General features: G+C 41.6%; 7 protein-coding genes across 11 annotated transcripts; 4 read left to right on the plus strand and 3 right to left on the minus strand.

Annotated features, from left to right (window-relative positions):
- Positions 1 to 78: 78 nt before the first annotated feature.
- On the plus strand, positions 79 to 2,927 carry LOC135164728 (mitochondrial glycine transporter B-like). Its single transcript, XM_064125362.1, has 6 exons — positions 79 to 369; positions 598 to 841; positions 1,601 to 1,722; positions 1,839 to 1,923; positions 2,018 to 2,366; positions 2,442 to 2,927. Exons 2-6 carry the CDS (start codon positions 788 to 790, stop codon positions 2,723 to 2,725), a joined length of 894 nt encoding a protein of 297 aa, XP_063981432.1. The 5' UTR covers positions 79 to 369; positions 598 to 787; the 3' UTR covers positions 2,726 to 2,927.
- Positions 2,928 to 2,999: 72 nt separating this feature from the next.
- Positions 3,000 to 6,842, minus strand: LOC135164726 (luc7-like protein 3). Of its 4 annotated transcripts, XR_010299386.1 has the most exons (9): positions 6,492 to 6,842; positions 5,752 to 6,000; positions 5,464 to 5,670; positions 4,983 to 5,144; positions 4,723 to 4,907; positions 4,560 to 4,651; positions 4,368 to 4,478; positions 3,286 to 3,365; positions 3,000 to 3,185 (listed from the first exon to the last, which is right to left on the minus strand). XR_010299386.1 is itself a non-coding variant. In XM_064125359.1 (8 exons), the coding sequence occupies exons 1-7, from the start codon at positions 6,594 to 6,596 to the stop codon at positions 4,405 to 4,407; spliced, it is 1,074 nt and encodes a 357-aa protein (XP_063981429.1). In that variant the 5' UTR covers positions 6,597 to 6,842; the 3' UTR covers positions 3,000 to 3,365; positions 4,368 to 4,404. The 4 variants fall into 4 exon arrangements, 2 of the variants coding, with proteins under 2 accessions (XP_063981429.1, XP_063981428.1); XR_010299385.1 differs by having other exon boundaries at positions 3,286 to 4,478; XM_064125359.1 differs by having other exon boundaries at positions 3,000 to 3,365.
- A 36-nt stretch (positions 6,843 to 6,878) lies between these two features.
- On the plus strand, positions 6,879 to 11,892 carry LOC135164724 (MAP/microtubule affinity-regulating kinase 3-like). Its single transcript, XM_064125355.1, has 3 exons — positions 6,879 to 7,051; positions 7,669 to 9,873; positions 10,086 to 11,892. The coding sequence occupies exons 2-3, from the start codon at positions 7,671 to 7,673 to the stop codon at positions 10,847 to 10,849; spliced, it is 2,967 nt and encodes a 988-aa protein (XP_063981425.1). The 5' UTR covers positions 6,879 to 7,051; positions 7,669 to 7,670; the 3' UTR covers positions 10,850 to 11,892.
- Positions 11,893 to 12,141: 249 nt separating this feature from the next.
- Positions 12,142 to 13,553, plus strand: LOC135164730 (large ribosomal subunit protein eL20). The gene is made up of 3 exons (XM_064125365.1): positions 12,142 to 12,268; positions 12,619 to 12,798; positions 13,141 to 13,553. Exons 1-3 carry the CDS (start codon positions 12,251 to 12,253, stop codon positions 13,474 to 13,476), a joined length of 534 nt encoding a protein of 177 aa, XP_063981435.1. The 5' UTR covers positions 12,142 to 12,250; the 3' UTR covers positions 13,477 to 13,553.
- A 404-nt stretch (positions 13,554 to 13,957) lies between these two features.
- On the plus strand, positions 13,958 to 16,153 carry LOC135164727 (F-box only protein 6-like). 2 transcript variants are annotated; one of them, XM_064125360.1, is made up of 4 exons: positions 13,958 to 14,181; positions 14,707 to 15,263; positions 15,494 to 15,637; positions 15,699 to 16,153. In XM_064125360.1, the coding sequence occupies exons 2-4, from the start codon at positions 14,709 to 14,711 to the stop codon at positions 15,963 to 15,965; spliced, it is 966 nt and encodes a 321-aa protein (XP_063981430.1). In that variant the 5' UTR covers positions 13,958 to 14,181; positions 14,707 to 14,708; the 3' UTR covers positions 15,966 to 16,153. The 2 variants fall into 2 exon arrangements, with proteins under 2 accessions (XP_063981430.1, XP_063981431.1); XM_064125361.1 differs by lacking the exon at positions 13,958 to 14,181 and adding an exon at positions 14,209 to 14,365.
- A 135-nt stretch (positions 16,154 to 16,288) lies between these two features.
- LOC135164725 (protein inturned) lies at positions 16,289 to 19,493 on the minus strand. The gene is made up of 3 exons (XM_064125357.1): positions 19,205 to 19,493; positions 18,698 to 19,004; positions 16,289 to 18,626 (listed from the first exon to the last, which is right to left on the minus strand). Exons 1-3 carry the CDS (start codon positions 19,360 to 19,362, stop codon positions 16,305 to 16,307), a joined length of 2,787 nt encoding a protein of 928 aa, XP_063981427.1. The 5' UTR covers positions 19,363 to 19,493; the 3' UTR covers positions 16,289 to 16,304.
- A 301-nt stretch (positions 19,494 to 19,794) lies between these two features.
- Positions 19,795 to 22,250, minus strand: LOC135164247 (cell division cycle protein 20 homolog). Its single transcript, XM_064124417.1, has 3 exons — positions 21,826 to 22,250; positions 21,614 to 21,744; positions 19,795 to 21,388 (listed from the first exon to the last, which is right to left on the minus strand). The coding sequence occupies exons 1-3, from the start codon at positions 21,936 to 21,938 to the stop codon at positions 20,046 to 20,048; spliced, it is 1,587 nt and encodes a 528-aa protein (XP_063980487.1). The 5' UTR covers positions 21,939 to 22,250; the 3' UTR covers positions 19,795 to 20,045.
- Between the last annotated feature and the right edge of the window lie 296 nt (positions 22,251 to 22,546).

A 22,546-nucleotide genomic window follows, 5' to 3' on the forward strand; every position in this document is an offset into this window, starting at 1 on the left:
GTTGGAGAATACGAAGCGTGTGTAGAAAGTGACTTTTCCGCACGACGTGATGATTTGCACATAATCAACTCTTGATATAATGTCATAACCTTTGTATTACCCACGGGCACGTATTAGGTACTTCTGGACTTATATAAATTTTTACCTAAAATTTACGAAGGTTAGATTCCAATTATAAAAACCTCACTAAATGCTCATAGAAAATAAGGCAACGATTGTTCGTTGTTGGTAATAGCAAGGCATGTTGAATCAGAATAAAACCACGATTTCTACAACAATTGAATTTTCAATCATTACGAAGCCACGCTTAACAACAATAATAACAGGTGAAGATTCGAGAAAAATCCGATGATCATCCAGCTGATAAAGGCAAGTTATTTCAAGTATTTTGTCAGTAACAACGTCATGCGGTTCATTGCCACCTCATGGAGGCATTGTTATTCCGTTTAGTCACTATTGTCTTGACGTATTTTCCCCTTTTAAATCTGTATCTTGTTTTTACTGGCATGAGGTGATGAAATTGTTGTGGAAGTTGTTAATATACATCGAATGCTCCATTTTGCAATTTTTAATAACTCGGAATAATATTTGTCTCAGGGGGACGTGATGACGATTATTTCGTCCAGAAAGAGAAGAAAATTGGTCCATAAGAAGCATAAAAAACCTTGGGAAAATTTCGATAAGGGTCCCCAGCAGCTGATGAAAATTATTCACCGCGTTTGTTCCAAGTCACGTTTTACTCACGTTTCCGCAGATACCCTAGGACTTGATTCTAATATGTTTTGATATGGAGGGTCATTTGGTTGACCCCGATCGTGAAGAAATGGAGATAAGCGAGGATGTAAGTAGCTGGGACCGTTTAATGGGACTCAGTTTGGTAGGAACTGTGTGGCGAGTCTTTTCGTTACTTATTTATTTTTATTCTGCTTACCTGGTCTTGCCCTTTTTAAGCCAAAGTGGTATTTACCATGGATACTGTGACTGCAGTAAGTATTACAGATATCTCTGCCTTTTAAGAATGCAACGACTGCAAATTAAAATTAATTAATTTCATACTTGCTGAATTATAATTAATTACGAATTATCGCAGTCATCGATCCCTTCCTAATCTCACGTAATTCACCCTGCGTCCTCCAAAAAATTGCGATAGGAGCGATCAGTTAGAGTGGAATAATTACAATGGAAAGCGACAATGAACCTTCCAGTTCAAGAGAACAAAAAATAAAAATCGATAATAAGTTGAAACACGTTTTTCGTTTAAATATTTCCCCTCGACCTCAGTGATAATTCTGTAAAAATACTCCAGCCCCTGTTGATAACCCTCCATCGATTTTTTATTGGAAAAAATAATATAATTATGTTGACCTCTTGAGTGATCATTCGAACTCACGTGAGGGAACTCAAGCGAGATACAACACATGACTAGAATTAATCTTCGTTTTGATAATGAATAAAAATTCATAAGTCACGCGATGCATTCCCTCGTCAATAATATTCCACAGTTATTGCATTCTGAAAATAACATGATTAAATATTGCATAATGGTTAATTTCGTCGGATTATTTCATAATCCACTCATGGCTTTGGATTTTTGTTTTAGTATCCGATATTAAAATCGTTCCTCGCCGGCTCCTTCTCTGGGACATTTTCGACTATTTTATTTCAACCCCTGGATCTCGTGAAAACGAGACTTCAGAGCCCCGTTGCAAATAATCATGTGTGGTAAGTTCTTTTTTTCATTTATATGAAAAAACCCCTTTATAAAAATCAGAAACCGAGTTACTAATTACGTCAACCGAATTAAACGCAATAAAAAATCAATATAATTATCATTGTAGTCCACCAAAGCATCCAATGCTGAGCACAATGATCAACATAATCCAGAAAGAAAACATCCTGGGGCTGTGGAGGGGCATGACCCCGGTGAGTGTCACAATCTCTTTGAAATTTTCCCAATAACAATTATCTACATATTCGATATTTATGCGTTATTATTATCGTTATCCATTAATGACAGTCCATCACGAGAGTGATCCCAGGAGTCGGTCTCTACTTCTCCTCCGTTCACTACCTGAAGCACAGTATGGACCTGCGGGACCCCCTGACACCCCTGCAAGCTGTCTCTCTGGGGATCACCGCGAGAACCATGTCAGGGTGTCTTCTGATACCGATTACCGTCGTAAAAACACGATTCGAGAGTGGGGTCTACAGATATGAGAGCATGGGCCAAGCCCTCAAGCTTATTTATAAACAGGAAGGGCTTCGAGGCCTTTCCAGTGGCCTTGCACCCACTCTCCTCAGAGACGCCCCTTACAGTGGGCTATATTTAATGTTTTATACACAACTGAAAGAAGTGTCTTCTCTAGGTAATTCTCATTCCAACTAACAATTTATTTTTTCAGTTTTGATGAAACCAAAATTCATTTGAATGTTCTTTTCAGCTTTAGATAATAAAAAATTAATCACTATGAACTTCGGCTGTGGAATCTTAGCCGGAATTTTCGCATCCATTGCGACGCACCCAGCAGACGTTGTGAAGACGAAAATGCAGCTGTATCCCCAGGAGTTCAGAAATGCCTACAGTGGATTTTTGTTTGTGTACAATAAATACGGGGTGATGGGGTACTTCAAGGGGATCGTCCCGAGGATGCTGAGGAGGACACTGATGACCACAATGGCTTGGACAGTGTACGAGCAAATTACCAGGACGATTGGCCTCAAATAATTGAAATTATAGTCATTATTTTTCAACTGTGACCAGTATTAGGGGCATTTCATATCAATAGTCACTGTAAATGACAATGGAATGTCTCAGCAGACTCAAAAGGCTGTACACGACACAATAAATTGGGTGTTTTTTTATTTCTCGTGTAATCGTAATGAAAACTGTTGTTGTTTGATAAGTAATAAAGGTTTTGTTAACTCAATTTGGAATTTATTCAATTAGAAATAACAATTCTCATATGGCGTAATTACAATGTCAATCAATTCACATAAAGTTGTGTCAAAGATTTATTGCGACGCAATAGACAGTCTAAATGTAACAATTGTATAATTTCTTCATCATTTCGATAGAGAACAGTTGCTAATCCATATTCAATGGCCAAATAAATTAACAATGAATTTTCAATAATTGAAAATCATTCAGACTATTGAATTTGTGGCGCAAATATGTGTCTACAGATCTGGTATATTAGACCGTTGATTGCAGAATTCCATGGAAATTAATCACGATTGTTTAATTACATTAAACGTTTTCTGTTTAAAATTATGCAATATCTTTACCTCAAAGGGGTACATTAAGCTGGATTTTTGAGTTATCACATAGTGATGTTCATCATCAAGTCCTCCCCTCGCCAAACACTCTGAAAATAGACAATTCATTTGTAATTCCACGGTGTAAATTGCTCGATTAGTACAGGATACTTCATAATCATTAAGTGTATGCATTGTATTAAAAAAATACACACTGATGCCTTAAATTAACGTAAGGAAAAATTTATCGCACACTATTTGGGGCTCTATTAATCTGAGGAAAAAAAAATGATCGGTTAAACCGTCACCAATTACAATGATCATTAATGTGTAGCGCATAAAATTTATTTCGTCAATGATATTTGACAAATTGAGCCGCTTGTCAATTCACAAGTGGCAAATTAAAAGAATAATTATTCGACGATTAACAAAATTTCCCCTCAATTTCATAAAACATTGTTTTGGCATCATCATTCCGACATAAATACCTCATTAATCTGTAGGCAGAAGCTAGGATTGTATAGTCACAGTCACACAGGACACTGTCGTTGCAGGTGCTACAGGTAGTAGTCACTGATTCCTTCACTAAACCACTAACTTTTATTCCTTCACGTTTTAAGGATAAATAAAATAATACAAACAAACAGAATCTATGGAGTTTCAGTCGTAATTTACACCCAATAATTTTCGCTGGCTTGAGTTTTGACTTTTTCTTAATCAATTAATATTCCTAATCAAAGCAAGTGCAGGTATACCTTCTCCCAACTTGCTCTGTTATAAAAAAAACTATCTATAACATTTACCATAATTTTGCCGTCTTTTCATCATTTTTGCAATTCTGTTGACTCTTGTGCGTACCATAATATCTTTTCGAATTATTCTTTAACATAATTGCCTTCAACTCGTGTCGCAAAAACGAAGATGAGAAACGTTAGACTCACGTTTGACGCTATTTACATCGGGTGTTTCATTGGATTTCTTTTCATTATTAATATTTTAGGTAGCAGACATGTAAATAATTGACATTTATGTGCATTACTAGTTAAACTCACCTGGTGGAATACCTGTACAGTAATTGACACGTTAATATCAAATGTTTTTCTAGTGCATACCTGGATCACTCCTCACTCACTAACCAATCAAGAGTTGTTACTTGTGACTCCGACTTCTGGATCGATGACGACGGCGGCCGTGACTATTGGAATTTCGGTGGTCACGAGCTCCTAAAAAAGATAATTAATCATATGACATTTTTTTTACCGTATAAAATTCAGGGGTTATTTCTAAGAAGACTGAAAACTCACCCTTATCTCTGTTGTGCCGTCTGTAGTTCTCTTCTTCTCTGTGACGTTCGTGACGGTCACGCGATTTGCTTCGACTTCTGTGTCCAACATTCCTGAACATAGAATTACCATTAATATATCGATCTAGGATCATTGAATAACGAATGCTTGCTCAATCATCTACCTATGGAAATCATGACGAACTTTATCGTCGTCACGTCGACGGCGCTTGTCCCTGTCGCGATCGCGGTCCCTCTCCCTCTCGCTCTCTCGCCTCTTCCGCTCAATTTCTTCATTGGCTCGAGCCCTCTGTTTTCTGTCTTCATCTCTCTTTTGTTCTTTTTCATCTCTGGCTCTTTCTCTTTTCGTCTGAAAGAACAGGAATCATTCAAAGACAATTTATTCCTATTTATCGGGAGGAATTGTCGACGCAATTGTGCATACCATTATTTCTTGAAGGGCACTTTTGAGTCTAGCGTATCCAACGTGTTGCTTCCCCATTAAGTGATCGTCTATACGTTGTTGGGCGTCACCAACAATTAGGAATGCTCCACAAACATCACATACTTCCATTTGTTTCTCCTGTGCAGCTGCTAGTTCTGCTGTCTGCATGATTGAAAAACAACTATGAGTGGAAATTCAGAGTGCAGACTTTACCCTTCATCCTACTCATGTTTAGTGATTACATTGATGAATTTTAAGCTCAAAATTAAAACTAATAAAAAGAAATAAAAAATGTGATTTTTTCTTGAATTTATTTCTCAGAAACCGGCGATTTTAGCTAGAATCAAATTTTTCTATCAAGTTAAAGTTTATTCCATTAATTCACCCCCTAGAGGGTAGTGTAGCCCTCCGCATCAACAAAAAGACTGAAATGAAAAATTACAAGTGGGCAAGGCAAATCAAAAATGTTTGTTCCCTTTACCTGATTATAGTGACTATTATCATTAGATTTCCTCAAAGTCTCTCGTTCCTCCTTCAGCTGATCACAAAGTCTCATGAGTCCCTGCGCTTGTTCAACATTCCCCTGGATGCCACTTTGTTCAGCCTCTTCCACTAGTTTATTGATTTTCTCAGTCAAAAGAGCTATCTGCTCCTCATTCCTCTGGGTCTGTGCTGGCGTCAAAGTGGGCTGTGAAAATGTAAAAAATCCACCATTATTGATTACTCTCGATTCCTCACCGATGGAATGGACAAATAGTTAATGACTCACTGCCTCGGTCTTGCCGATTAATGCAAGTCGTTGCTTTCCTTTGACGATTTTCCTCTCAACCTCACTGAGCATACTCTGGCAGAAACGAATGAATTCATCCTCGTACTGTTGTTTTCGGTACGAATAGGCGGCTTTCTCGAATAAATCTCGAGCCTCGTCATCATGAACGTGGACACAGGCTCCGAGGTCTGCTCTAGTATTTACAAATAAATCGTGCGGACAGAATTTCACCAGGTAGAGCTTGCAAAACTGTAACAAAAGATGAAAACGAACTTCAGAGGGGGAAAACTTTCCCAAGATAAACTTACAAAAATATTTTTTTGGATTTCATACTGCAACTTGTATCTATTGATGAGTTAAAATACTTTATTTGAGCTGTAAAAGTGGTTCAGGGGTAAAGTAAACTGAAAATATAGTTCGAGAAGTCGAGAACACCACAAGAGCCCCTGAATTGCTCTGGAGACACTCCTTGAAGAGGAATGACTCATAAACAGAAAGGAGTGAAGCAAAAAAAGTGAAATCTTCGATCTCTCCTGAGTGAATGCCATGATTTAAATCAATAAAAATGAAAAAAATGACTTCACTCTACAGACCTCCAGTGATTCCCAGGATGCTCAAAAGTATTTGTTAGGGTTCAGCTAGTTGAAAAAAATCATGGATATTCTACTTCTCCAAGGATAAAAATAATTGAGTGTAAAATTAGAGGAGTCATGATAATGACCTCTGAGGACTGTTATTACCTCAGGATCCTCCCAGTTTAGCTCCTTAGGCTTCTCATTAGGAAGGACATTTCGGTTCCTTCCCATCAACTCATCAAGGAGTGCGGCAGCCGCTGCTGCAGCCATTGTGTTAGTCTGTTTATGGGTTAGCTTTGTCCTGTTCACTAATCAACTATTCAATCACTCGTCCAATATTTTTATCACTCAAAACGAGAGTGGTCGACCAATTTTCTCACTTCACTGGTGACCGACACTGATCATTAAACAAAGAAATCATTTGTCTTTACGTTTTTGTGAAGAAAAAAAAACAATGGAATGCGCTGAATAAAGCGGAAAACTTTATGGCGTTAGGGTCTGTTTCCATCAACCACATTGCGCTGACTCCACTAGTCCACTAGGGGGCAAACTGACATGGCCGACTGGTGGTACTAAACGTGGATTGAACACCTAACGTTACCCCAATCTCGCGAAGTCTTAACCCAGATCCACCTGTATCTAATCTTACTCCAGAGAGTTTTGATTGTTTTGATGACTCCGTAATTGGAAAGTCATTAGACTCCAATTCCTACAGTTTTGACAAGGTAATTGCCTCCTTAAGGCTCATTTTTCACGTCCTCCCGGCGTTTAGATTTATTTTCGAATAAGTTTTGCATACATTTGTCAATATATTTTGTCAACAACAGTGTTCTCCTGTTTACGCCACGGATATGAAATTCACGTCATAGGACATTTTCCTTATTTGCACTTGTCCATTGACAAAAATGTAGTGAAAACGTTTTATATTTCCCAAAAACTGCTTCAAGAAGTGCAGCTTTTTCTGGAAGATATTTATTTTCTTTGAATTGAGTTTCGTAAAGGAAATTTTTTGGCACAAAAGACAATATTGCAATAACGCGAAACCGCCTTTTCGAAACAGGAATTCACAAACAAAATATTCTAAAGTCTCAATATATTTTCCTGTAAAATACTATCTCCTCTTTCCTACAAGAATGGTGATATAATTTATTCAGAAATAGTTCTGCTTATTGGCACTCTATAATACCAAAAAACACAAGACAAGTTTCAGTCTTTTTCAATGACAATCCGAAAAATGGCTACACATTTACCAATGATTCTCACACGCTTGTTAACCACAAACCCCTGTCCCTGTTTATTATGAACAAAACAAACGATATCTCAACTCATATCCCCCACCCAGAAATGCCAACAACACTCGAAAATGACATGGAAAGGACAGAAAACCCCGAGACTTCCTCAGAGTCTCCTGACGAGACAGTTTACGAGCCGATGGACACGAGTGAGGAGCCATCAATCCCAACAGAATCAGATCAGCTCCCAGCCTCCCAGCCAATGGACTCAGACACCTTCATGATGGCAGTCGATCCAACCTACGAGCCCACACCCATTCCCAGTGCGTCTAATTCCATGATGACATCCTCGACCAATTCACGTGACGAGGTGTCTGACCCCATACCCCTAGGCCCCACCAACGGGCTCTCCTTCGCAGGAAGCCCATTGGACTCTCAAGTCTCACGAGAGCCCATTGACGAGACTCGAAATATCTACGACTTAAGTGACCTTACCTACGTACCACGATCGCCCGACTTCAGCCCTGTGGGAAATGGCTACTATTCATCAAGCGAAATGTCCTCACCCACATACACCCCTACTGAAACGCACGAAGTACCTGAATTGGGGCCCAGCGCAGGCCCAAGCACACTGAATACTCAACTAGCCAGACCCCAAGACGAACTAGATCCGATGATCCAAGTGCCACCGTATGGCATCCCAGTGTCCTCCAAGACAATCAAAAGAGCTGGCCCATACATCCTGGGACCCCTCATAGGAACCTCACCAGTGAGGAGCATTGTCCAGTGTCTTGCCAGGAAAGAAGGTACTGACAAATACTTCACTATAAAAATCCTCACCCTGAAGGACGAAAACGAATACGAAACGCAGGATGACCGTCAAGGAAAGATGCTTTTGCACGCTGAGTATTCCTTGCTGAGCCTTCTCCAGAATCAGGACGGAGTGGTTCACCACCACGGGTTCTTCAAGGACGCGGCAATGGGGGAAAGATCGACGCCCAATGGACGAGTCTACACTGGCAGAATCAAAAGAAGACTCTGTTTAGTTCTGGACTGTCTCACTCCTCACGACTTCAACCCCAGGAACGACGAGCTTCTGAATCTCCAGCACCACGTGATCAGAGAGAAGAAACTCTCAGAGAAGGAGAGTCTCTTAATATTCGCTGATACCGTGAGAATTGTTGCTGAACTACACAAGAGGAATATAGTCCACAGAGACTTGAAACTGGGGAACATAGTGTTGAATAGAAAAACGAGAAAAGTTACGATAACAAATTTTTGCCTGGGAAAACACTTGGCTAGTGAGAAGGACCTGCTGAAGGACCAACGTGGAAGTCCAGCGTACATATCACCGGATGTACTTTGTGGGAAGCCATATCTGGGAAAGCCTTCTGACATGTGGGCCCTTGGTGTCGTTCTCTTCACGATGCTCTATGGACAGTTTCCCTTCTACGATAGCAGTCCCACTCAACTGTTTAATAAGATTAGGGCAGCCATCTATCATATTCCGAATGATGGAAGGGTCTCCGAGGGGACGACTTATCTGATAAAAGACCTGCTAGTGCTCCAGCCCCACAGGAGACTGACAGCTGTTCAGGTGCTGGAGTCTCTGAGTCTTATCATAGAAACTTTCAAGATACATGGACCTATTGGGGAAGAAGAGCAGGTGGTGCCTGACATTTCTGATGAGAAGGAGGACCCCTGCGACAAGAAGACGGAAATCAATGCTCAGAAAAAGCTCGAGTCCCAACCTTGCACGGATTTATTCAAGAAGGTCACGTTTCAAGAGCAGTTGCAGCAGATGATGAATCAGCAACAGAGCCCTCTACTCCCCAGGGCTCGACCCTTCGGCCAAATACCAGTTCACAGGGTTGATTCTGACCCCAGGGAACTGACACCAGCTGAGTTGGAGAAGTACAGCCATCTAATTCCGAGAGAAAGCCAGAGGAGCCACTCCCATGGGCCCAGAAGAGACGGCATTCACCTCAGGACTCGCTCAGGGAATAGATATAGAACTGCCCCGGGATCTGCACCACTTCCTGTCAGGCAGAACCCAAATTCGGGTCGTGGGCATTCCACATCGAACCCCACAAATCCACCAGCCACAGAGGCAGTTCATGTGGTGGGATTGAACCCTGGGAGTTCAAGTCATAGACCTGGTGGACCTTGGCCTGAGTCTAGTTCTAGGGATGGGGCCTCCACCTCCTCTGCTTTGATAAACAATAGAACCAGTGAAAGGGGTCCTGATAGGCTGCATTCTGGTCACGATGGAGGACACTCTGGAGTCCCTGTCAGCCAGAATCGAACTGCCTCAGGTGCGATTTTATGTGACATCAAAGATTTTTATTAACGATCATGATAATTTTAGAAATCACAAAAGTTCGAATATGTAGTTTTTTGATGACATTTTTATTTACACTTATAAAATTGCAAATGTACATTCCAAAATTTACATTTGTAACAATTTACAGTTCCACTAAAATTTCCAGCAATATTTTAATTGACAATTCCAATTATCTTGCCTCAGGTCGTCCTGGATTGCCGATAAATGCAGATGTATCAGTGTCACCATCATTTCTCCCAGAGAGTCCAGCGCGTGCCCCATCCAGGCCAATAACTGAGCGTCCAGAAAATGCTGCCCCATTATCATCAAGAGATCCGACAGATGTGAGACATGCTCGATTAACCCAGCTTCGAGCTCGTTACGATCACGCCAGGATGTCTATGGCCATTCGTGCGTGCTTGCTGAGTCGAAATAATCAAAGGAATAGTGAGCCTCCCAGGCCCGTTGCCCTGTCCAACCGATCTGTCCCTGATGTAGACACGGTGGCCCAACAGAGCCGATTCAGGGAGGCCGTTCTCGATCATATGATGTCGTTCCGGGTGCGGGTGCAGCAACGCAGGATTGACAACATCGAGAGACAGATGAATGTGATGACAAGCTTGGACAGGAGCACTGAGAGAATGAAGAGGATTCTTGTGAACAGGGTGAGGGGTTTATCGTCAGACTCCCCTAGGCCGAGAAATCCGGCAGCCAATCAGAATGACCCTAGGGTGAGCCCCGGGAGTGAGAGGAACGATGGAAATGCTGTGATACCTAGTGGTGAGGACAGGAGAGCTGTTCAGAGAAGGCTCGAGAGAAGGAGTGATTCCTCGGGATTTCCCAATTTCGCTAATGCCCTTCAGCAACTCGCGACGAGGCTCACCAGGCCCTCACAGGGGCAAGACGGCTCAGCGCCAGGGCAGGACGGCTCGGCGCCAGGGCAGGAGGGCCAAGGAGGGAGCCAGTGAATTAACCTGATAGCTCCTGCAATTACTTGTATATTTTACGATGAACAGTGCCAATTTTATCACAGGGTTGGGCCACGAGAAAATTAATTCTGTCGGTTTTCTATTTGAATCAGGCCGCATTTCTTAACAAGAGGGTAGGGCAGTATGAATTTAGGAATACATGATATATCTTACTAAACATGGGAACGCATATGGATATTCTGCAATCGAGGATGTTTAATTGAAGCAGGCATTTTTTGGAGGAAATAAGAAGTGCGGAAATTTCGATTCGAAAAAATTTGCCTGTTGTATTGCCAGTGAATCGTTAAGTATTGTTATTTCATTTGGAGACTTTATTTTTTAGAATTGAATAGACACAGCGAAGCCCAGGTTGAAAATTTGTGTACATTATGTAAAATTTTATTGTGGGGTTTAGTACAGTGTAAGGGATTTGCACGCATCCTCCGTAAATAAATTCAAGGGATTTTCTACATTTCTTGGAATTAAATTGTCTTTGCGATTGCGATCAGTTTATTTTTCACTATGGTGAGAGGGTGGGCAAAGAGGAATTTTTAATCAATATTCTATAACTCAAAGACTAAGGAAAGAATACTCTCGAAACAAGAATGTTTGATTGTTTCACGAATTTGCATGTCCGTGACGTGAGAACTTTCAAAATCTTGATGGAAAAATATTTTCCTCCGGAGTTCAGAGAGAATTGTTGAATATTGATATTGATAATTGATTCCCAACATGGTTCATTAGAATTATTTGAAAAATATTGTGTACGTTATATAGCGCATTGCTGCAATTTGTTTGTGAAATTTATCAGAGTGTGATTGGATGAAAATAACGAAATCCATTAGTCTTGGGATGAATTTTGTTTAACCGGTGTATAAAAATTATTTTTGAGTTTCGCTGTGACAAAATATTGATTACATACGATTTGACTTGATCTATTTTTAGTTTATTGTAAAAAATTGAGCATTTGGAGACGACGATTAGTCAAGGTTGCTGGGTTTCACTTACTTGACAATAAATATCAATTTCAAAATGAAAAAAAAGTATTTTAATTTAAAAATAATTAAGTTCACCGCATTCTTGTTTCCAATTGAATAAATTCGAAAAAATTCCAAACGTGAAAATTATATAAGTTATTTCAATGCAATGTGAAATTGATCAGTAAGACTTTTCTCAGTTAAAGAAAATCAATTGACTAATTTCCACGTAACTATTACGATTTCAAATTATTGACAATAAATCCGAATGTCAAAAAAAAAACCGTTTTTGTATTTGTGATCCAAGAATCCCCAAGCGGGAATTTTGAATGACTACAAACATGGCCGTCGTGTGCGCTTCCGGCGTATTTAGTACTCCGTGCTCTCTTTTCCGGTTCCCCGTTCGCGTAGAACTCACGATACGATGAAAGCAAAGGGAGAAGTAAGTAATTTAGCCATTAATTTTGATAAAACGTATTGGAAAACTGAATTATAATTCTCGTAAAAGCTTCCCAGTGATATTTCCGTGAGAATTACGTTGAATTTTTTTGTAAAAATTTGGCAATTCATGTTTGTGGTCTGAGGTTATCAAGACAGCATGGCACGGCCATTTATCAAGCGCGATTTTTTATGAAAAATTCAATAATAATAGTTGTCACAATTGAAGAATAGATCGCAGATGCTTTTAAATGCCTTAATTGTGTCTAGAATCTGGAGAATTCAGTCTCCAGGCGATACCTGAAAGTCTGGACGAAAACATAACCTAAGTAAACGCCCGTCTATCTGTTACAGTTGAAGGAATATGAGGTGATTGGGAGGAAGCTCCCCACCGAGAAGGAGAAGACGACTCCTCTCTACAAAATGAGGATTTTCGCTCCTGATGCTATCGTTGCTAAATCTCGTTTCTGGTACTTCTTGAGACAACTGAAGAAGTTCAAGAAATCCACTGGAGAAATTGTTTCTCTTAAACAGGTGAGTGGAATGAAGAGATTCATTTTTCATAGAACACAGTATTTTGTTTAAATGCTTAAAGTTGCAATCAAAACAGTCTTGATATCTATTGTGAATTGTTATTCAATTAATATTCCGAGAAACTCACCAAAACTTGCAAACGTTTTTTTTATTTGATAATATAATTTTCTATTTTTATGCTAAATCAACAAATTAACTTGAAGAATTCCATTCTGTGCTTTTCAGAGTCCTCAAATTGATTATTTTTTGATTAAAACATTATTGTTAGTCAGTAGAAATGGTAATTAGTATATAATATCCAGTAACTAAGGTACAGATTCAAATTGCCCCCTTTTTTCGCAGATTTCCGAGAAGACCCCAACTAAAATCAAGAACTTCGGTATCTGGTTGAGGTACGATTCTCGTTCAGGCACTCACAACATGTACAGGGAGTATCGTGATCTGTCAGTGAGTGGTGCTGTAACTCAGTGCTACCGTGACATGGGAGCCCGTCACCGTGCACGTGCTCACTCCATCCAAATCATCAAAGTGGAGATTGTTAAGGCCGCTAACTGCCGCAGACCCCAGGTCAAGCAGTTCCACGACAGCCACATCAGATTCCCACTGGCCAAGAGGATTCAGCACAGGAACAGAATGCCACTGTTCAGTGTACGCAAACCACGTACCTACTTCCTGTAATCGCCGAAAGTACTGGTTTATGTATGTTTCATCGCAAATATAAAGTACTGAGGTTAATAAAAATTATGTCTTTATAATTTTATTTTATTCATTTTTTTTTTCAATATTTACACTGACGGCGCGGTTCCTCATTCACTCATTGAAACGAAAATACATGGAAAATACCAAGTGATGAAATTAAATTGAATATGGGGAAGGAACAAATCGGGAAAAGAAAAAGTAAATTTATTTTTTTATTCATGACAATTTTATTAAACAAATAAAACTCTTGATAGCAAAAGCATGAATGAATCAGTTGAACAAGTTTATGAATGACTGCAAAAGAAGATTGGAATGCCAATTCATCGCTAAATCACATCACTGAATCGTGATGATTAAAAAAATTTCGATGGACAAGTGATTGCAGAAAAATTATCTAACGCAGAACCACTTTTGCAAGAAATAATTCCAAAGATAGGCAATGACAGCATACACGTGTCCACTCTCTACTTCAGAGTTCGTTCCCAATCAAATAGCGAGTGGAGGGAGGCAGGCGTTTGCGTGATGCAATGTCAGATGATAGCATTACGAATAATACATTATAGCTTGTGAGTCATTTGGTGAATTGTTTGTTGACCGGAGGTATATTGATCCACGATCCTCGAGGAACTATAGCCCAGTAACATCCCCTCATCTTCGCGGAGGAATCGATCATCTATTAAGCAGGTACGAGATTGAGGTTATATTTACAATTATGCGTCATTCTGTTGTGACTGCTTGTGATGGGTCGCAGCAGGTTTTGCATCGCGTTAATTTGTTGGTCAACAGATGCATGATTGTGCTCGATGACAGCCTCTCTGTATTTTTTTTTCGATTTGTGGAAATTTTTTTAGGGCGAATATTACACACGGTAACTATTATAAAGTTCAAGAATTGCGGTAGCCCTCGTATGGTTGTGACCTTGGGTCGAGACTTGTAACACCTTGTGGATAATTTTTTTCAAACCCATTAAGTTTTTCATGGAGCAGGAAGTACAAGTTGTCAATGCCAACTGGCGGTCGTTAAAATTCTCCCACATGATTGGGTCGAATTTATCAAATTTTTCTTAATTTGTTTTTACGTGGTACCGTGATGAATTATTCACGTGGAATTGGCTTTTAATTGAATTAAAATCTTTAATTCATGTTCGTAACAATATATGTGTTTATTTTTTATATATAACTTTTTTCGCAATAATCATTTGGCATTAAGGAATGGGACAACGTCAAGATCGACAACAGGAGGCTTCCCAACGAGTGGAGTTTGATCCAGAAGGGAACAACGGGCTTATCCTCTCCACGACCTACATTCCCGAAGAGCTTTTAGGTGAAATATTTTGCTACATTGACCCCGTTACCCTGCTGGACTTGCAGCTAGTCTGTCAACGGTGGAAGAACATCATTCAGGAGTACGTCTGGAGGAAGAAAGCTGAACGCATTTTCGGCCAGTCCCTGCAATCCATCAAAGACCTTCCATGGTGTGTCTATTATCACATATGCAGAGGAAAACTATTCGAGAGAAATCTCGTGAAGAATCACTCGGCGCAAAAGGGATTAGATGAATGGCACATTATCAGTCAAGGAGGAGACCATTGGAAAGTAGAAAAACCTCCCGTGGGTGTCACACCTCTACCCAAGGATCCCGTTTTCGAGGGACATCAAAGTTGCTTTGCAACTTCCTACTACACGTGTACTAAGTCACAATCTATTGATCTAGTGGCCGAGGGCTTCAATGCACAGATTCTAGATAATTTTCCCCCACCTATAATGGTAAAAACTTTGACAATTTCTCCATCATTTAGACAACTGTCTCAACTACGTCTGTTGAACACTTCTTCAATTTCTTCTCATGAATGCGAAGTCGTAAAATTATTTTTATTTATTATTTTTTTTGTCAAATAGTTAAACGTTTTAATGGACAAGAAAATAAAAATAATTCTCGAAAATGGCGATAATTGTTCTCTGGTAAATGAACAATTATTGATTCATTTTTATTCTAGGTTGGTGAATGGTACAGTGCGCGATGGGATTGTCCAGCAATTTACGAACTCCTAGTGATCCTAGTCAACGACAAAAGGAAGGAAATCGACAGGTTCAAGTTTTTCGATGCAATAGACGGGTCAAAGCAGAATGAGTGGCATCACGTAAGTATTTCCCTCATCTTCTGCTAATTGACACGATATTTATGATATTGACTGATGGCAGGTGTCACACGAGTTCAAAGATTACGGTCCAGGCTTGAGGAAAATAATATTCAAGCACACTGGTAAGGACAATCTCTTCTGGGCTGGCCACTATGGTAGTAAAATGGCCGGTGCCTCGGTCGTCTTTAAAGTACCTCAGGCTCGACCTGACGAGCCCACAACAACTGAACCCCGACGAATCTCCTCAGCCAGCCTCGATGTAGATGCCAAAATGTATTACGCTGATATTGAGACAGACTCTGACTCCGATGTGAATGATTATGATTAAAAATATCTATATTATAATTAAGTTTTCATGTAAACAAGTTTACGGTTATTATTCACTCTGTTGCCGGCAACATATTTCGATAGTTTATTAGCACTTTTTACATAAACCAAATGATTTTATACAATTTATTGAAATAACTGAGTATTTAATAATTAATAAATAAGGCCAGAATTGTTTGAAAAACCGAATTTACTCAGCAATTTTTTAACAAAAGATCAAGAACGATTTTCAATCCTCTCTTCGTCAAGGGCAAGCCATTTACTGAATTTATAAAATTCATTCGTTTCGTTTATTATTCATCTATATACAATCAAAGAACCCATATCAATTACGATCAAGTCAGCTCCAGTTTATGTTCAATCTGAATGCCATCTCCACAAGATTCTGGGGAACAGTGTCCTCGTAGCAGACGTAAAATTCTTTAGCCTGTGGTACTGCATACAGCCTCCCAACGACCCAAAAGCTCAGGCTCTCACACTCAAAGAGTACTCCATGCTCCTTGATAGCTACGAGATTCTTGTTGATTGCTGTCTTATCCACGTCCTCATTCAGCATTTTCTTGAATCTTACAGCGTTGTTCAAGAGCTTGTGAATGCTGTGGGCACACTCGTTGAAAGTCGCTATTATCTCTGAATTTTTATCAGGTTGTTCGATGGTCCGGGAGGATAGTAGTACGCCTTCAAGGGTGTCTAGGTGGACATAATGCAGGAGGCAGTTCTTATCTCCAGCTGTTAGCTTTGTTGGAGCTATGTATTCTGCCTGATTCAATAGACTCTCGCGGATGTCAGATACGTCCATTGAACACGTTTGGCTGTCATTTCTGTAAATCTCGACGTCAGAATCACTGTCATCCGATAGCCTGGACGCTGCTAGATTTCTCTCTCTCGTGGCACGCCTCCCCAGGATTGGAGCAGCTTCGTCACTCATTTCAGAAACAGCTCCAGTCCCCTGACTCATGGAGTCCTCCGACGTTTGAAGAGAGTAAACTGACCCCGACATGACAGGGCTCTGCTCTGGACTCCGTTTCTTCAAAATCGACGTGACTTCCGGGATCTTCTTCGCACCCACGGGACTCGCATAACTTTTACCCCCAACGGCTCCAGTCTCCGGAGGCTTGATGAGCCCCAGCAAATTTTCGGCAATGGTGCTCGAACTTCTAACACTATTCCGCTCTTGCACATCGGCCGTTTCCGGTCTGGCATTTGCAGAGATCCACTTGACAGCAAGAGTGGAGATCCCAATCTTCTGAATGTGCTTGAGAGTCTCCTGCGCCTCTTCAACGTAGAAGACATCAGGTCCCTCGTTCTCCTCGAGTCGAGCAGTGCACCCGCCGCTCTCCAAGACAACAGCCAGCAGTTCAGAGCCAAACCCAACGACCAACAGAAACCACTTGCCACCAGCAGCTCCACTGGTCTCCCCTGGATCCCCCCTGCCACACGAAGAAGGGAACACCGTTCTCCAGAGAACGAGGGACTTAGTTGTTTCGTTCTCCACGAGATTCAGCAGTCCATTCTGCCTGAGGAATGAGTGGACATCAATCAAATCATCCTTGGCCAGATGAGAGGCCAGAAGGTAGCTCTTGTGGTACAGGCACGAGCCATAAATAGTGTACAGCCTTTGGCAGTCCATTGGATCTTCGTTCCAGTCCCGATAGTCCATTGCCTCCATCTCGTTCAAGGCTGCATCAATCTGAATCTGGGCGTCCCTGGGCAAATTGATCATCTGCGGAGCACCAATAACTTCCTCGAACTCACATTTCCTCCTGCTCTCCAGCTGAAACTGCATCGGAACATCTCCAGCAGTGTCTTCAGTCCTCAACTTCAGAAGATTCGTGAAGATCAGGCAGAAGAAGTGGTCTAGCACCTCGTGGTGATCCTCTTTGTTGAAGCACTTGGTCAGACTCTGGTACGTGAACTCCAGTGTTCTCGTTGTCTCCGTCATGAGCTCTAGGGACTCCTCCAGTGTGTACCATCGTCCAGGGATGGCCATTAGCAGGAGCTCGTCACCTCGAGGACAGTACAAAATGTGAATGTCTTCACTACCAACTGAGATAGTTGTGCTGATGGGCTGTGATCCAAGGGTTTCAGGGAGCATGTGGTTCAGGGTTATGAAGGCGCCTCTAGCCGTGCATAAAATGGAATGTGTTTTGCTCTCCGATCTTGGGTACGTATACGTCACCCCCTGCAACTCTGGACCGCTCTCAGAGAGTCCAGATGTTTGCAGGTAAATCACGCCGAAGGAGTAGTCCAGCAAGGACTCCATCAGCTTCTTCGTTTCTTCTTTGTCCACGAGACGACGAACTAGCGGCGTTTGTTTTGGAACGCTTGAGGGAGGCACCTCTGTGCTGGTGACTTCCACACCTGCTACGCGCTGCAGCTCCAGTTTGATCGTTGTTGGGGACGTCAACTCGGAGAGTATGTGCTCCAGGTTGTTGCTGGTTACTTCCTGGGAGTTTATGCTTCGCAACCAGTCTCCTATTTTTATGTTCTTGTTCTTCATCGCTTCACCATCTGGGATAAAGCCCGCTACCATCACTCGAATTTTGTCGGAGAAGTCTCCCGGGCTTATGCCCAGGAACGCCTCACACAGGGTCGCTCGGCGACCCAGTTTGTGGCGCTTGTCAGGGTCAACCCACAGCATCACTTCGCGGATTTCTCCCGCCTGTTTCGAGTGGAAATAGAAAATAACGATATTTTCTTATATATTTATTATTTAAATTCAGAATATTTTACCTGATAATCTTGAAATTTAACTTCTTTATTCCCGTTCCCCTCCTTGTGCATCGCACCACTCTCACTCTGCTTCGACACTCCATTCTTCGATTTCTTTATTCTCGTACTGTATCTCTTACTCTCCCTGCGTCTTATCAGTCTCATTAGTTTCCCGGCCCTCGTGCTACGACGTCTCATCAATTCCGGCGGCGGTGACTCCAACTGCTCATTGTACAGTCTGTCATTGTTATTCTGCGTCTCCGGAGAGGACTCGATGTAGAATACATCACCAGTTGGTCCTATCTCAGACTCCCACTCGACGATTGAGCTGATTGCAGAGAATGTCATCCAGAAGGTTCAAGTAAACATGATTGATGTCTAAATTAAAGACTCTAAAGAGTAAAATTTTAGCGGATCCTTACAATTATCAGGAGTTAAATAAATGAATTATTAATTACTAAAATAAATTGCTCCCGAAGAAGTGCTTGAATATTATAAAATATTGCACATTATTCAAATGTGATTCACCTCTCAGTGTCAGAGTAATATGACCCAGTGCTCGATCCACTGTCACTTGCCCACCAAGAATGCTCGTCCTCGTCGCGTTTTTCACAATCGTTCGTTGAAACTGTGCCATCGCGCCGGTTCTCAGCTTTCGACGAGGCCTTCCTCTCACCCCCATTCATCGTACAAAATCACACAAACCCTTCGTGGCTCTCAGAAGCACCGTTTCCCCTGTATTTCCATGGGAAGCCCTCGAAGGGTTAAATTCACTCTCCCGAAACCTGATCGCACACCTGAGATTGTCCCTCCGTACCTCAGCGTCTGTTGGAGTGGGGGAAAATACTTCGGAAAAAAAGGTGGTGGGGACTCGCACTCAATGCTATGAACAGGTGTGAATCTAAATTTGTCGAATCTAAATAAGACAAATTATGTAAAATATTTGATGTATGTTCATGAATCAAATATGAAAAAAAACTGTCGGACAGATAAATTCTTCCCATTCTTGAGTGCTTTATCTATCATCACTCACTAGTAAATATGATTTTTCCCCAACTTCGACTGGATGAAATAAAATTTTCAATTCTCTGAAAATTCAGGAAATAAAAAAATTGTCATCATGCTCAACAATCTTTATGTATTCACCATCACTACAAAATTATCCACTTCGTGCAATAAAAAAATAATTATTAGAATTACTGAATTAAATGAAAACACAATATTTCTAATTACCCACACTGTCTTCAAAATCTCTTTATTATCTAAAAAGTAGTGTAGCCAGCAAAAATTCCATCATAATCTACTCAGTCATAAAAAAATATAAATTATAAAAGACAAATTATCTATCGTCAGAACGAGAAAATATTATTCATCGAATTGATTGCTTCAGCTTCGATGCCACGGATTTGGGCTCGAAGTGGTCCTTCTTCTTCTTCGTGGGGTCTTGCTGGAAGCACTTCCACAGACGTAGAGTCTCATCGGCCCCAGCACTGAGAACTGTCGTACCATCTGGAGACATTGCCAAGTGGAGAACACGAGCCGTGTGGCCTGTCAGTTCAGCTACTTTTGTCATATTTGGGTATTTCCAGATGGTCAGCTGGTTCTGGGCATAGCCATGTCCTGAAACGATTTCCTTGTACGTTGGGGACCAGAGCAGCGAGCACACTTGGGACTGGGTGTCCACGGAATTGAGGCAGGCACCGGTGTTGCAGTTCCAGAAGCGAATAGTTCTGTCAGCGGTTCCTCCGCCACTGGCCAAAACGTTGGTCTGCCATGGACACCAGGCCAGGGCTTTCACAGCAGCCTGGTGCTGGTTCATGGTGTAAATCGGCCTCGTTTGTGCCTGATTTGTGCCTCCTATTGCCGGCCATATCTGCAGCATGTTGTCGTTGCCTCCGCTGGCTAGGTACTTACCGTCTGTTGACCACTTCAAGCCACAGATTTCCTGGGCATGGGCGTGCACTGACGAGACCAGGTGATCGCGTTGACGCACATCATGATGGCCAAGGTTTCCAGCTCTGCATCCACTAGTGAGAATATGTGCATTCCACGCGAGTGATCCTACCCTGGCAGCATGCCCATTCATAATTCTGACCCTTTTCATCTGACTACAGTCCCAGAGCTCAGTATTCCCACTGGTGCATCCAACAGCCAAATAAGGCCCCTCCTGTATCCAAGCGACCGAGCAAACATAGTCATTTCCTTCGAGTTCGAACAGCTGCTCGATAGTGCCAGTGGCAGCATTCCACAGGTAAACATTACCACCTAGGGCCACAGCCAGAACATTGCTGGACGACCAGTCGACGAGGTTGAGGTAGTAATCGTCGACAATTTCAGGCGCATCGAGGATGCGATCTGGAGCCTGGGGAATATACCTGCTGGAGGTCTTGAGGCTGGCTGGAGTCTTCGACTGACTGTACACCACTCTAAGAGGGTTCTGATAACCTTCTGGGGGCTCTGGAGCCTTGTTCTGGTACGAGAGGACTCGCATGCTGTTGATGTCACCACCGTGCAAGTTCTCACTTATCAAACGCTGCATCTCCTTCTTCGAGGGGCTCGTAGCGTCATTCATCGATGTTTTGTCATGGTCTGGGTCGGAGGCGTGCTGATGCAGCTTGTGGTACGCCAGGTCGAAGTTGGTGGTCGACCTGGAGGGGATGAACCTGTCTCCACCACTGGGTGTCTTCGCTGGTGTCGTTGCGTTGGTGCGACCTGAGAATTTTTTTATTCATCTGACTTAATTGACAGTCTCATTTCGTCATTATTTCTTTAAAATTCTTCGGCAAAATTTTTGGAAGTAATAATAATTTATACGGATAAAGTGGGCAGAGAATATTTTTTAAAAATATTGATGAAGTAAATTGTAAGTATTCATTTCTATTAAATTAATTAACTCCAGTAAATGAGGGGAGGACTTTTTGGAGTATTTGTACTCACTCGGTGACTTCTTGGCGTTTTTATTCGGCGTCTTCTTCGTTTTCATTTCGGCACGCTTTGTTGGAGTTTTCCCAGGGACTAGACTCATCGACGAGGCGTTCATACGAGAGCTATTCATGCTAATGTTGATGCTAAAATAATGAATGAATTCTGATTCATTAACAAAACTTCAAAATGAGCCACAAATAAAAGCCTGGAGAATCGTGAATTACCTTGAATTTGAAGCATCAAGTCCTTTTTTCTGCCATCGAGGCAGTGGCCCCTTGATGGCATCGTCCATGCGGGTGAGATTGCTCAACTCCTTCTGATACCTCAAATGAGACATCTTGCGCTATAATTTACCCCTCACTAATCAAATAAACCCCGTCGACTCGGAGGAATCTCTTGAAATTATCACTGCGGGGCAATGGCTTCCCCAACGGTGGACTGTCTCGAGACAATTATTCTCCCAAAAATCATGAATCACTGAAACGATCAGTCCCCGCAAACAGTCCCAAAATCACTTCAATACTCTTATCCTCGACGAACAGCTCAATAATACGATTTCAATCGCCCCGATCAATTGTTCTCTCTCCACAGCGTGCAACACCAAACATTTAAAGGGACAGAATGTTGGCAGAACGACGGTTAAAACTCATTTAAATCCATGATTTCCCTCTTCACCGCTTGGTGGCCTCATCGCTATGCTCGGGGGGGCTCCGTTCGTACTTGCACAACTCTAAAAATGAACAACTGAACAGAAAATTTTCAAACTGTGAGAGCACCACTGTGCAGGGATTCAACTGTCGAGACAAAAAGCTAAGCTGTACATGTGGCGCTGGGTCCACATGTACAACCACATTTTTGTCTCAACAGTTGAATCCCTGCACAGTGGTGCTCTCACAGTTTGAAAATTTTCTGTTCAGTTGTTCATTTTTAGAGTTGTGCAAGTAC

This window comes from Diachasmimorpha longicaudata, chromosome 7 (genome assembly GCF_034640455.1).
Source record: "Diachasmimorpha longicaudata isolate KC_UGA_2023 chromosome 7, iyDiaLong2, whole genome shotgun sequence".
In the NCBI taxonomy this organism is placed as follows: domain Eukaryota; kingdom Metazoa; phylum Arthropoda; class Insecta; order Hymenoptera; family Braconidae; genus Diachasmimorpha; species Diachasmimorpha longicaudata.